The sequence below is a fragment of the Marmota monax genome, unplaced genomic scaffold, assembly GCF_021218885.2.
Source record: "Marmota monax isolate L192 unplaced genomic scaffold, Marmota_monax_Labrador192_F-V1.1 WCK01_AAM20220418_F8-fsc00019, whole genome shotgun sequence".
NCBI lineage: Eukaryota > Metazoa > Chordata > Mammalia > Rodentia > Sciuridae > Marmota > Marmota monax.
Window position 1 is genome coordinate 15,791,294 of NW_026695242.1, and position 15,317 is coordinate 15,806,610.

Below are 15,317 nucleotides of genomic sequence, written 5' to 3' on the forward strand. Positions count from 1 at the left end.
TATGATGACAGTTGGCCCTCCATACTTGCAGGTTTTTCAATTGCAGGTTCAATCAACCATGTATTGACAATATTAAAAAAAAAATTAGTTGCATCTCTACTGAATATATTTTTCTTTGTCATTATCACCTATGTAATACAGCATAACAATCATTTATAGAGCGTTTCACTGTATGAGGTGATCCAGAGATAATTTAAAGTATATTGGAGAATGTGTGTAGGTTCTGCGCAAATACTGTGCCATTTATATGAGACTTGAGCATCTGGGAGCAAATGAATTAATAGCAAAAATCATTTAAAACAGCACATATGGAGCTGTCAGTCAATATCATTAGTTATTATCATTATGAGTAAAAGAGAAATAGAGAAATAGAACCAGGCTTGAAAATGTAGAACCAGAGCACAACAAATTAATTTATCATAAATTCACCCACACTGGGTCCTCCTCTCTCCACTTGGTCCTGACCCTCACACTGAATGCCTATAGCTGACTGTTGAATTGCCCCACAATGAAGCCGTGTAGCTTGAATACGGCGGCCATGTCTAATATTTCCCAGACTTTCTGAAAGTTGCCTTCAAGCCTCACACAGATTTAACACAAAAGGCAGGGCAAGATTACAAGATGTCATAATTGTAGACTTCTCTTCACACTTGTTCAACGACTTATTTGCTCATTTAGGAAGTATTTAAACACCTGTGATGTTTAAATCTTGAATGAAAAATAATATTGTATCCATTGTCACCCCTAATTAACAAAATTTTGGCAATAAGAGGCATGATGTCATCTGCTTTAGTGTTTATGTTAGATTTTATATGCAGATATTGGCCATGTGTGATCAAGTCTATCCATATGTGCATATTGGACAACCTTCAAAATTTGTTGTCTTATTCAGAAACCATTAGCTACATGTGGCTATTTAAGTTTAAATGACCAAACATTAAATAGAATTTTTAAAGAGTGAATTCCTCTGTCTTCCTAGGAACATTTCAAAGGCCTGATAGCCACATTGGCTATGAGCTGCTGCTGAGAGCCATAGCCAAGTAGGAATGAAGCACGGTTGAAAGGTGACCACTGCAAGCCATTGAGATGATAATGATTATGTTAAGATGTGCATTCAATTGGAGATTAGACCCCTGCTGTCTGCCTAGGCCTGCTACTTTGGAGCTCTCTCGGGACTCCCTGAGAGTTCCCATGGTTGGGGAAGTGTGGTAGGAGGGATTTCCAGTGGAGGGATTTCCTGTTGGTGTAGTGTGTCCCCGAGGAGCCCTGTGGCGTGGCGTTCGGCATTTTTCCCAGGAGCGTGTGTGGAGTATGATGGTGGAGTTCAGAAATAAAGTTTGTTCCTGCTTGAGTGGCTCGTGATTTTGTGCCCAGCCAGACATTGCAAGCTGCAACATTGGAAAGCTGAATTCTGGAACATTTCCACCACACCAGGAAGGAAGAGTGTGTTATAGAGAGAATTTTAACAATAATTAGAGTAGTGGTAGGGCCTGAGGGTATAGCTCAGAGATAGGGTGCTTGTCTAGTGTGCATGAAGCTTGGGTTCCCTCCCCAGCACTGCAAAAATAAAAATCAAAAACTCCTGTCAAGTAATTGCTTTTGGTCTTCTATAGGTGGCTCAGGGAACAGACTACTTTGGCCCAGGCTGGCTGAAGACCCATGATTATGGCTAGCATGATTTAAAGTAGTTTATTCTTTGAAGCAGGTTAATCAAATGCTTTCTCTACCTTGGGAATTTTCCTGGAGATTCCAAAATTCAGGAGTTCCGAATTGGTGAGACCCATTTGGGGCCTCATAATGTGATCCTTGTCCCTCCTGCTGTCTATTCAAATCATAATGTGATTTACTCTATGCTCTAGGTCCATCTTGAAAGCTGTACTTTCTTTTACATAATTCCTGACCAGAGGTCACCTCTAACTCTATTCCTATCTTCTGCCACTCGCATACTTGTTGATGTAAACCATTGCCTATTTCCTGGTCACTATCAGCCCTAAAACATTTGTCCACTTTGGCCTCTTTCCTGGAATATATGTTTGGGCATTTTCATTGCTTTTGCCCTATGAGTGACACCTTTAGCTAAGAGCACTGTCCCTTCCCAACAATATTTGCCAGCTAAGTGTGATAAAAATAGATAACTTATCATGATGCTTCCTGTTGTGTATGAATCAAGTATCAGATCTACAAATGCTGAATGTGTCAGAGATGGAAGGACATTCTTTTGATGTACTCAGAGCAATTCACATGATAATGATGATATTCACGATATGATGAAATAAATACACATGAATCAGAGTGAGGGCCAGGAAACCATGGGGCTGGGGATTCTTGCTGTGCTTGTTGGATTCTGGATTAGCAAAGGGATGACAACCAGCAAGAAGAGGGTAAGGCTTCTTGTGTCTCTCTGCAGCTCCTGCTGACCTGACTTGAGAGGGCTGGGCAGGGGTCCTTTAGGGAGTTAACCACGATGAGAAAAGGATCCTGTGCCTTTTATCAAAATGTGTTTTTCTCCTCCTCCCAGAGTTGTGCTGACACACTTAATAACACTTTATTTTCTTTTGTCTGTTCCAAGCCATCCTGACCATGTGTGCTATGGTCTTAAGCCAAGGCTCTCACCAAAGCCCTGTTCCCATCCCTGTCCCTTGTCCCTCATCTCTGGGGACCACTAGGAGGGAGCATCCAGCATGTGACTTTGTAAATGCATATTCAACCAATATTAAGGTGAGAAAAGCCAGGGGGAAGCTGGGAGGCAGAAGATCAAAGGGAAGATTAGAAATCTTTGTCCATCATCACCAGGTGTATGAATAACAGACACAGACATTAGAATATAGAGTATTTTCCTAGATTTTCAATTCTGCCTGGTATGCTGCCATCAATTGTCCCATTTAGTCCACCACCAAGTTTGTTCATCTTCCTCCTGTACCTGTGGAAGGGTCTACTTTCCTATTCTACCACTCCAATTGAAAAGACCTTGGTCTTAATGTTACAGTGCTCTCAATCTGCCCACACACAGTGGCTCTCTAGAGTGATGTTGGAAAAAAAACAAATCTGAACCAGTCGTTTTTTTTTCTTAAACCTCTGTTCTGCTTAGCATAGACCTGGGTCCCAGCTCTACTCTACCCTCACCCAACCTCATTCCCTCAACATTATATATGTGGTGCAGAGGCTCCCCGCCTATATCCCCCTAGTCCTATTGCAAGCCTCAGGGCCTTTGCATGTATGGATCCCCCAGGCTGGTTCTCAATCCTCTCTTCTCCCAATTCCTCTCCCTCATCCTTCCTGGGTCAGCTCATCCCCAATCATCCCTGTTCACATGTCACTTTAGTCATCACACTCCTCTCCCATTGAACTAGGTCAAGATTTGCATTTATAAAGGCAACTCTTTGACTAACTCTCATAAGATTTATGAGTTCCAGAAATAGTATTTATCTTTTTACTTACCATCATATTACCAGCTGGCAATACAATAGTAACAGTATATCTGGCAATTGAGGCCTGAGTCAACCTCCATTGGCTGAATAAACAGTAACTTTTGTGATCTTCAAGGAAATGAGTGTACGGATTTAAGAATCCTGGGTTCAATTCTTAACTCTGCCATTTGTCAGTCATGTTATCTTGGGAAATTCAATGCACTGGGCTAAGCTTTAGTTTTCTCATGAGGAAACCATATTCACATGATTATGAAGATAAGAGATAACATATACTAATTGAACATCCAGTAGGCTCTCAACAAGAGCAGATATCACCATCATCACTATCTAACTTAGGGCCCAGGGGGTGAAAGGTCCTCTAATGAAGACACATGGCTTCTCAGAAAGAAGTGACAGACATCCAAAAAGGAAACAGATAGTAACATTTTTTATTAAATATTACAGTGGATCAAAAAGTACAAAATATCTCTTGCCTGCTATGTGATTGGGAAACTATTGGCACGTAATACAGTATCAAAAGCAGTAATAAGTACAATTTGGAAAACATACAAAATTGAGTGTTTATAGTTGGCTCAGCATTCTTCTGGTAGTGTTTAAACTAATGCAAAGGTTACTCAATAACCTCTCCATTGGGAAACTATATATCACTGGGCCACGTTGCTATATACAAATAATCACCTTACAGAGCATAGAGGGTAGCTGGAATCACCAAAAGTATACAATATTTACAACACAGGAAAGTTTAAAAAAGTATAAACAGCCAAGAGATTATGCTGCTATTCTTCAGACATATTTCAACCATGGGGAGACAAGCAGAAGCCCACTCTGGAGTTGAAGTGCTCAAGGTAATCACGGCAAGGGTGTGGGTCTCACCAGGGCGAAATCGTTCCCATTTCTCTTTAAAATCGGGACAAGAGTAAAACTAGACCAAATGGGACTTGGCTGACCACCACCAAATGTGACTTTGTGGGACAACAAGTGAAGAGAAATAAATGGTTCTCTTTGAAGGCACACTACATAAAATATTTTTGTGGGACCACCTTGAAATTTCCATCAGACACACCAACACAGTGAAATACAGTACTTGAGAATTCATGCACCAGGTCAGAAAGTTGTAAAGTCAGTATTGAGTTTTAACAAACCCTCCTGTATATGCCCTGATAAACAAGTGAACTTAAGAGCTTCTAGCTAGTAAATAAATAAGTCAGTCCTGTGGCAAATATTACAAGTGTGAATCACTTATTAGGAGAATACTTAGTTCTGAAACTCAGTTGGACTGGGCTTTTTTTTTTTCCTTTTAATGTTGAGTTGCCAAAAGTTAGACCAGAAGTTAGATGGAAAGGTTTTTTAAAAAATATTATTTGGAATCTTCAAATCTCCAATAAATCACAGGCTTAGTGCATTTTGAATTGCAACATTTCTTGGAAGCCACACTCAGTAAATAGATTTATAACTCCATTACCAATTAGATTCCACAGTTTCCTTTACAGAACTACCAATAACAATGGTTTGATTGCACAAAGAAAGACTTGTGCAATTCCATTCAATAATAAGGCCCCTTGAACTCAAACAATGCAAACAAAGCCCTATTTAAGACTTTTTAAAACGTAGTTCTCAGCCAGTGAAGAATTCAATGGTCTTCCTGAAAGATTTCCAAGATCTCTGTTCGGAGTTTTAAAACAAATAACACTCAGCTTCTGTTGGGAATGTATACCCCCATCTCTATATTTGTCCTGATGTTTTGCCGAGGGTATGAGCTTCCTCAGACAGAAACAGTGAGTCTCCTCTTGGAAGAGATGAGAAAAACAAAAGCTGGACTATGTTAACATTGTTTGAAAATGGTGTGATCAAATTCCAACAGGATGAAACCAGACTGAAATCATCGAAGTGGGGAAAACAAATGCCCCATATTCCAAATGGACAGGTGAGCTCTACTGGGGACAGATGGCCCCCATTTTCTTTGAGAAACAAACTCACAGAAACCATGTACAGTCTAGCCCACGTCTGCTGCAGAATCATCAGAGTTTCATTTCCTTCCATGTCCTTGATTCTGTGACCATTCAATCTAGTGCAACTTTCTTATATGTGTCCTGGCCAGCATTTTGCCAGCTGAAATTAAGATTCTTTCCCCCTTATTCTTGTGCAATAGCAGGATAATCTGCACTCACACATTTATAATCTAAATTCTACTAGTCTACCTATGGTTCTATTAAATATATATATATATATATATATTATTCCACAGGAAGGTAAATAATTAATTGAAGCAAATGGAACTCTTAACACTGGATCTCTACATTCTTTTGTTTCCACCTTTGGATATTAAGTATGTTACATGGAATATTTGGCTTCATATCATGGAGACATTTCAATACAGATGCACGGCATGCATGGCTTTGTGTAAGAGCCGTAGTTTCATTGTTATCAGTTTTGATTATTTTGCAGTCGAGTTACCTATTTAGAAGTCAAAAATTGTCATCAATTTTCATAGACTTAAAATATCTCAGAGGTAAAGACTTGGTCAACTATGGTCCTAAAGTCTACCGGTAGTGTTGGGGGCAGGGGACAGTGGGCTGGGGGTTCATCAAAGCAGTCTGCAACAGGGCTGGATGGGAATGGGAAAGAAGATCCACTCTCTACCGACCAACTCTTCACACACTGCGAAAATGCATCCACCTTGATGTTGTATCTCAGGAGCCAATGGAACAAAGTGGCCAGAATGACAAGAGGCATTCTCCACACCTTTTGACTGCTTGAACAGCTCAACCACTAATTTCCAACAATAAAAGAAATGATCAAGTGGACCGGTATTGCCAGGCAGTTAAAAACATGGCACAGAGCATGTTAAGTGTGCACAAGCACACAAAACTCACATCCCATCCATCCAAAGAGGATGACTTTCTTTTGAAACAGGTAATCCAGCATGGCAAGTATCCTCAAAGATAGACCCTGGGAGAATCTTCTTGGGGATGACAAGAAACCAACTGATGAAAAGCAGTGTGAGTTGCTACCACTCCAGGGGCCAAGGCCCAGGGAAGCCCTGTGGCGGCCAGGGCTTCCGCTGCTCCTCTGCTGAAGGCTCAAGCTCCACCCTCTCCCCAACCCCCTTTCCCAGACCCTTTAAAGGGAGCAGTGCCAACACCAATATAAGTCATTCTGGCTTCTGTTTTAATTTTTGAAATTCCTAAAATATCTGTGCAGCCCACAAATATGTCCTCTAGATTCTGTTGTTATTCAGCAGCTTGCTGCCAGTGAGGTTTTTTGTTTTTTATGATTCCTCTGGTATGTAGGACAGTTTCACAGCCTAGATAAGGTAAGTACAATGCTCAATATTTTCACATCACCCAATACTTCAAAGCAAAGCATTTGGCCGGGCAAGCAGTGTATAAGCTCTTTCAACTATGCCATTTATGAGGAACAAACTCCGTAAGTTGTGGATCTGCAAAGGAACGTTCTCTGCACTGTGGTGTGCTCGACTGGGTCTTTTTTCATTTGTTCCACTAGAATCAGTTGCTTCAATATGTAAACAATAACTTTACCACCCAAAGCTGCTCAAAATGATAAGATGTGGAAAAATTACAAACACACATCAACAACAAGGACAGTCAGTCAGCCTTAAAACAAAAACGAAAAAACAAAAGACCTGCAAACAAAAGCAAAACTGTTTAATTAAAAAAAAAAATATATATATATATAGGGACAAGAAGGAACCGGGAGAAAATGGAACTACCTGTATATAAATTAGGTGAGCAAACAGTGATACGGGTAGTTTTAAGAAGCAAATATATACAGTCAATTTAACAGTGTTTACTTCTCTGGATTGTTTAATAGTGTCAAAATGAAAGATCTACTGAAGTTTCACTATACATTGCATTGATTGAACGTTGGAGAGTTTTTTTTTAAAAAAAGGGGCATTCCTTGGCTATGTGTGCCAGTCTCTCTTGCCCCTTTCTTTGAAAAGACTGCCCTCATTTTTGCCCAGATTGTTTCCCAACCATCCAAACTCAGATGGGGTCCTCTAAGTTCTTCCTGGATATACATCAATCCCTTCACAAGACCCATCAGCAAAGTGAATGATCTGGAGACGCTGGGGGCATGTGCATTGCAAGGGTATCAAGACCGACCAGCCAAGGCTGGGGTTGTCCCAGAAAAATCAGGCCTGTTCACCTCCCTCTCGGCCTCTATGGCTGGGACGAATTGTACCCCCGTATTAGAAGGAATACTGACTTCTAACTCTATAAGCCATCATCCCTGGGTAGGAAGTGAACCTCTGATAGCCACGCCATTTGGGGATGCTAGGCAGAGCCGGGCTTACAGTTTTGTACTGGGGTGTACGGACGAAAGCTGGGAAGATGGAAAGGCAGCTTGAGGATTTATAGCAGCTAAAGGGTAAATGCTGTTGTGCAAAAGGTCCCCGTACGAACTTCCTACAGGTGTGGCCGCAGCCAAGTGTCTGTACAGCTGCTGAGAATTTGTTGGTGATGTAAAAATTCCCCTCTGCATCACCAGCGAGTGGAAAGCCAAGGGCTGCATGAGTGGAGAAAGCACAGTTTGGTTTTTCAAGTACTGCAGAGAATGAGAATACCCAGCTGGGAGCCTAGAGTTGAGGCCCGAGTTACACAGGCTCCCAGAATACAAACCTGGGAAGATAGGGGAGGAGAGGGGAAGCTTGTGGCCCTCAGATCCGCCCCCGGAATGCCCACCACCACCATAGGCTGCCTTGCCTCCTTCACTCTCCTGCTCAGAGGCCTTCTCTTTCCCAGAGACCTCCTTGGACGGGTCCAGGGGAGACACTGCCCGGGCCTTTTTCCCAGCAATCACAAGGTCCAAATCCTCCAGGCTGCGCTTTATGGGACGTGCTGCACCAATGTTCTGGGGGCTCATTTTCCGGTGCAGGATAGGATGGACCATGCCTTCCATCTTTCTGAAATTCTCCAGTCTCACGTGGTGAGGTTTCCCCGATCTCGAAAGTGACTCTGGGTACTTTTTAGGGGCCGACATGGTCATGGGCGATACCCGACAGGCTTTGGGGTGGCAGTCTCGACTCTGGCTGCTGACGACCTGGAACTGGGAGATTCCTTTGTTCTCCTGGGGCCCTGTGGCTGAGTGGGCTAGGCCCAGGACCTTGCCGGTCGGTTTATGTGGGTTCTTGGGAAGGCTCAGATCCGTTGGTTGATCATCTGTAGGGGCTTCTGCGGCCAACTTTTCTGAGGCCAACTTTTTGTCTTGCAGATGCAAAGATGCGAGATAATTTACATGGAGCTTTTCTTGATGTTTGTGGGAAGGGAAAGAACTGTTTTCCGATTCCCTGTACATGTCTCTAGAAGGATACTTGGATGTCTGTTCATTATGAAGATGGTGTTCGGTGTGTCGATAGAGGCTATGGAGATGTGGGGATGAGTAGAAATCTGCCAGGAAGCTGGGCATGTGGGAATGGGAGAGTGCCCTTTTCTCTAAGAGTTTATCCTTGCCCTCCTGAATTTCTTGCTTTAGGACATAGGAGTCAGCCAAGGAGTTCAGGTGATGCTTGGAGAAGCTGCAGCGGTGGGCATCTGATCGACTCAGCTTGTCATGCTTAAAAATGTCATTGATGCTCTTTCTGTCCTCCGAGGGCTTGCTTTTGAAACTCTGGACGTGCTGAATCACTGATGGCCGGCTGACCGCCATGTGGTCGGCGCTCTGACTGTGGTGGGCCTGGGACAAACCAGAACACAAATCATCCCTGGCTATCAATTTCTTTTTGCTGATCAAAGGGGGTGGGGAGCCATAGGGGTAGCTGCTGGAGAGGCTGGCCCCACTCACTTGGGACAAAAGCTTTTTCTTGGCCAGTGGGGACATGATGCCCGGGTTGCCCCTAGAGTAGAGCAGGGGTGTGTAATTAAGTCCATGGTTCTCATTCATGGGTCCAGTCAGGTCCTTGTCCTTGAACATGTCAAATGACTGGACCACAAGGACCTTGGGGGTCTGCTTTAGTGCATTGTGGATGTCGTCACTGCCCAGCTGGTCCACCTTCACAGTGCAGTTGGCGATGTAATCAGCCATGGCGGGTAGTTTGTCATCCTCGATGTCATTCTGGTTTGCCAGTGGTGGCTGAGTAGGGGGGAAGCTGGCAAAAGATGCTTCTTGGAGGTCACTGTCAGGGCTCTCTGTAAAACAGCAGGGTTTGGATTCTTGCTTTGAGTCCACCAGGACATTAGGAGAGGTGAGGGACTGTTTGCCAGCCCCAGGGATTGGGACCGGATCCCTTTCAGGAGCCACAGGTGTGCTCGGGAGCGGAGCTGCCGGTCCCTTCTCTCCCACCTCCTCGGCCTCTTTCTCACTGTTGGAACCTTGGTCCGTTTCATTGTCGTTTTCTGGGTCTGTTCTGGATGCCAGGGACCTTGCTGTAAAATCCTGGTACCCTTCCACTTTTTTCTTCAAGTCAGCTGCCGGGAGAGGCTCTGTGACGCTTTTCTGGTTTAAAGTCTCTTGTTCTTTCTCTTGCTCTGATGAAACCTGATAAAATATTTCAAAAGACAAGTCAGAAGAAAACCAAATACACTTGACACGTTTTGCTACGAAATAAAATGTTACACACAGCAGTTTTTCTTGAAAACAGGCTTGTCAATCAGCTCACCGCGTTTCAGTAAGGTTTTATTACTCCGCAATCATGGCTCTAAACAAAGAAATCTAAATTACAGAAACATTAGGGGAAATATGCATATTCACTTCATTCCCTCATGAGACACCTATCAAAATAGCAAAGTGTTATGTACTGATGGTATACAATCACATCACTCCTTGATTCTAATATATAGTTTAATTCTAAGGTTGTCTTCTTGTCAAATCAGTCAATTATCCAAATGGGTTTTAAATTACATGTTGTGTTTTATGACACTTCTGAGAAAAGATTTTTTAAACATCTCTCTTTCAAATATCCAACCAACTCGACGTCAACAACAACAAACATACTCTTCGCCTTTTTTTGGAGAGCAAATCCCTTCCTAATGTGTTCACTATGATGCACTGGAAATTAGTGGGGCTTGAGTGTCAATAATTTCCACTCTGTGACATGTGGCAGGCAGACAATGCTAAAATATTGAAGAAGTATGCAGACACAGAGGTAGTCTGTCCACCTGAGGGACAGAGAATGTTCTAAGTCCTTCTGGGCTTCAGCAAACGATATTTCTATCACAGCCAAAAATGAAATTGCGAGAATTTATGCCCTGAGTGCCACCACACATATAGCTCTTCTGTTCACTATAATAAATTAAAGTCAATCCGATGGATATTTTTTATGTGTCTCTATTCACAGAAGTTGTGGGCACCATTTAACCCATTTATTATATTATATAGCTATGTAAGCTTTGACCTTAAAAGATCATTTTAACTTTTCATCTGTGACCCAGCTGACTGACAAATCTTTTCAAAATTGCTGTCATTCTGCCCTTCCATGTTTTAATGAAGGTTGGTTCCCCCCTTCCCCTGCCCCAATCTCATCCCTAGAACTTTGCCCATTCTTAAGGGAAGAAATGCCAACCACATTAGCATCTTTGAGTTAAGACTGAAAATTCTGGTACAGGGATACATAGGAACAAAAATTTTAAGGGATCACACCCATTTCATAGACATTTCTCCTCAAATCCCCCTAAAAATATTTCTGCTTTCTAGGGTTGTGTTATATAACTAAGTGCCTTTGCTTATCCCCTCCCTTTCTTTCACTAATAGCTGCTTTTTTTCAGTACAAATATCATTACTTGTTCTACATTAATAATCAGCATTGGTCTCTTGAGCTTATGCATTGCATGAAAATACAGAAAAATGAGTAAAGGCAAATGCAAAAGGCAAATTGCATTTAATTGTTACTTTCTGATGGGACTATAGTTTGAAGTGGGGCTCTGGGGAATACTCAGTCACACTGAAGTTTCTATAACCTAGGCCTTCAGTTCTATTGGAATCTCATCCCTCTGGCTATCAAGGAGGTTTAGAGTGTGTGAAAGCTAGGCTGAAAAAAGCAGAAGGCCCTTTTCCTAAGATTTTATGATCTGCTTTAGTATGTTGAATGCTAAATGATACCTTCCCTGAAGTAGCTTGCAATTCAATTACCTGAAGATAGGGGATCTCACTAGAAGAGGTTTATGACCCCTCCCATCTCCACAGAATGTAGTACTTTACATAAAAGAAAAAGAAAAAAAAACAAAACCAAAATGTAAAAAAACAAATAATTGAATCCAATTGAATTCAATGAGAAGAAATATAATTCAATAATGTGGGTTTATGTTAGAGGTGGGGAGTGATTCTGACTATAAGCCCAATTTTGAAGTGGGTGGAAAATTCGGTGTTGTTTATAGAGAACCTCACAGGACAACCCTGTGACACTCTAGACACAGATAAGTCCTGAAGAGCACAGCTGGGGCCTGTAGGAAACAAGGAGCCTAACAGCTTTCAGGGTTTCTTTGGACTCTGGGGAGAAGGCTGTGCTCTTGGGAATGATCATCTGCCTGGCTGACAGGCTCAGTGCTGGGGCTGAGGATCCTCCCACAACTCACCAAACCAACCGTTTCAAACTTCACCCCCAAAATGGAGCCATTCAAAGGTCAGCGGGCCCTTTGGTCCTCAGTTTGTCCCCTGGTGCTCTGGCAGCACTGTACATATGGTATCTAATAGAATTCACTGATCCGAAACCCTATAATAAATCACCAGGCCAACAGGATAAAGGAAGAATGGAATGTAAGCCTTAACTTGGAATTTCCTTGCTTTTGGCCATTTGTGTTGCAAATTTGCAGATGTTTAAAAGTCTGCATCATCTTTTTTCCCCCTTCCTTTTAAAATTACTAGAGCTTAAGATAATTATGAAACTTAAAAAAAAAAGAACAAAACCAAAATTTCTCCTCTTGGTATTAATAGTTTCTTCATACAGAGGAATCAGTTGGGTAAGTTAATATCATTATGAGGTTGTGAGAGAGAGAGAGAGAGAGAGAGAGAGAGAGCAAGCGAGCATGTTTTAAACTGGAGTTTAATTAGGGAGTCTCTTATGTGTTCATTATAAACCTGATTTTTAGAGGGTGTTTAATATCAGCATCAAAATTCCCTCAGGGGTTGAATTCTAGAACATGCTGTCTCCAAATGTGGCTGCTAAGTTTTGTTTTTTAATTTTTTTTAATGGGCAGTGGATTTTTTTTTTTGTTATTATTATTATTCATGTTGAAACAAAGCCCAGACCAGCCTCCATGGCTGGCTGTATGCTGACAGTAATGGTTTCTACCAAAGAGCAACGGTTGGGGTCTGTGGGTAGCCAGGAATTGTTTTAAAAGGTTAAGAAACTACCTGTTAATATGAGAGATAATAATAGTTTCAGAGGAACCATTTCAAAATTCCCCTATAAATAATAGGTACTTAAGATATTGCTAAAGTGGTCCCCACCCAGGGCTGTTGCATAGAGGTCCATTACAATGGAGACCCACAGCTTCTAGAGTTTCAGCAGAGTCCTGCTGAGTCAGAGCAGTCATTTCACTGCCATCCTCCTTAGACTGACCCCCCCACCCCAACAAAGCTGCACCCACCACCCAGATTAACTGGCTGTGAGATGGGGGAAGCATTGTTTCACTATGGAATCCCTGGGTTTCAGAAAGCAGCCCTGACTCCTTCCATCTCAAAATCTGAGCATTTGTTCCGTTTTCTACAGGATGTTCTCATCTTTATAGATTCTAGACTTAGCATATCTCATTCCATACTGTGCACTGCATCTCATCTCCCCAACAAACAAAAGAGTCTTCAAGAACTGGACAACTATGGTGGGCAGGGAGGGGAACTGTGGAGCTTAGGTGTGAGATTTCTCAGTCCAGCTATGAACTCTGCAGGAACACAGCAATGGATTCAGGGTTCCAGAAGACGTAGGGTCAGGACATTGTCTCACAGGTGGCACTCCTGTGGAGCACAGCAACTCACCTCCGCTGCATCCTGGGGCTTTGGGGCATTCTCGTTTTCTTTTTTGCTCTTAGGTATTTCATGTTTGATGCGCTTGGCTCCTGATACTTTTGTTTTATTTTCATTTTCCTGTGCACTGTTCTCCTGTTTTCGAGGTTTGATTGGAGGCAAGGGCTTATCTTCCTCTCCTTTAATAAACCTTTCATATGGCAGGATTAATCTACAAGAAGAGCAGAAGAGATGATAAATCAGCTGACCAACTCCAGCAGTCTCCATGCTATGGGGGTTTGCTTTCTTTTCTCAGTACAGTAGTCCCTTTGCACAGGACTTGGTCTAAACCCCCACAGAAGCAAACCAACCTGATTTATGAACTAGGTAAAGTAAGCGATTACCCATCATAACTAATAATACAATAGGACAATTATTATAATGATTACTGTAATAAAGGTTATATGAATATGGTCCCTCTCTCTTGAATGAGTCAAGACAAATATTATTTTTGGACCGTGGTTGACCTTGGGCAACTGAAACCACAGAAAGCAAAAGCACCATGGATAAGAGAGGTCTACTGTACAAACAACTTGTTAAATTATTGCCAGCAACCCAAGTGCATTCTAGAAACTTCCAGAGCTTAGTGGTGAAAGTCTCTACCTGGCCATTTAAATATTCCTCTGCAAGAAAGACATCCTCCTTTGATTTTGTGAGTCTAGATACCAAAGATGCCAAATGGATACATTCAAGGTTGACAACATCCTCATTATAGCCCATGGCACTTGGCTACATGCCAACAACACCACAACAGTAATGATAGTTTCTGTTAATTTTTCAGTCCATCACTGTTCATTGAGCACCTATTATGCCAGGCAGTGCTCTAGATACTGAGATATAGCAGTGACTCAAATATCCAAAGCCTCTGACCTCATGAAGGGACTAGTATGTGCCAAGTATGTTATGCAGATCATTTCATATACTCTCCCCCACATCCCTATGTAGTCTTATTCTTCTTTTAAGCAAATGAGACAACTGAGATCCAAAATGGCTAAATAATTTGCATAAGACACTTGTTAGAGCTAGAATTTGAACCTGGCCATACCTATCTCCAGAGCTTTTATTTTTATCCACCTTAAAATGCAGACCTGACACCTAGGATGAAAAGGTCAAGGGCAGGTAGGCTCAGTGTGGCTGAGTTACAGCCTTTTCCTGCAGCTCTGGGGAGGCAGGTGATGCCAACCTGAAGAGGTCTGTTTTAGGGTGCCAAGTCCAAGAGGGCTCCAGAGAAAAGGAACCAGACCAACTACTCAAGCCACAAAAATCGGAGGGCTGAAAAATTCAAGCATTTTAATTATATAACTTTTTAAACAAAGTGCATAAAATTGCTCTAAAAAGAGAAACATCAAACAGCCCTGGTTTTAATCTGTTTTCCCTTTGCGACGCAGCTCTTGATCTGAACGGGAAAAAGAGCTGATGTAATTAAAAGGCACGGATTGCATTACAATCTCAGTTTCAACTTCAGTGATTAAAGTTTTTATAATGCATTTGGTATGATTAATGACTCACTGTGGGATTAATATAAGACCCAGCCTTAAAAATATGAACTTTAATACAGCAAACATAATTTGTTTTAAATAAGACAAGTTGACTCAATGAAGAAAATGTACTTGGCTTATAAACAACCAAAATCTGTTCAAATATCGGGAATCCTAATTATTTTTACACTAAGACACCCAGGCAAAAACTTCTTTGCTTTGGATATTTGTTTGCTATTCTAAAATTGCTTTCTAACTACATAATTTGGATCTCAGCTACTTAAACATACACAACTGTTCAGGTTTGAAATTAACGGGGAAGGGGGGACATTTGGGAACATAATATATCATTCTTTAAAAGCAAACCAAGTAAATGGTGGGAAAATCAAATCCCAATTTATGGTATATCTGAAACCAAATTCATTTACTGAGCATGCTCGGACAAGGTATGTGCAAG

The 15,317-nt window shown here is 41.8% G+C and overlaps 1 protein-coding gene across 3 annotated transcripts in view; it reads right to left on the reverse strand.

The window, feature by feature from the left end:
• Positions 1–3,836: 3,836 nt before the first annotated feature.
• The window catches only part of Arid5b (AT-rich interaction domain 5B), a 178,745-nt gene continuing 167,264 nt past the window's right edge, over positions 3,837–15,317 (reverse strand). For all 3 annotated transcript variants that reach the window (XM_046419660.2, XM_046419664.2, XM_046419662.2), the window contains 2 exons: positions 13,356–13,554; positions 3,837–9,923 (listed from right to left, as the gene is read on the reverse strand). In XM_046419660.2, the coding sequence (XP_046275616.1) occupies positions 7,740–9,923; positions 13,356–13,554 (2,383 nt within the window). In that variant the 3' untranslated portion in view covers positions 3,837–7,739. The remainder of the gene's footprint in view (positions 9,924–13,355; positions 13,555–15,317) is intronic.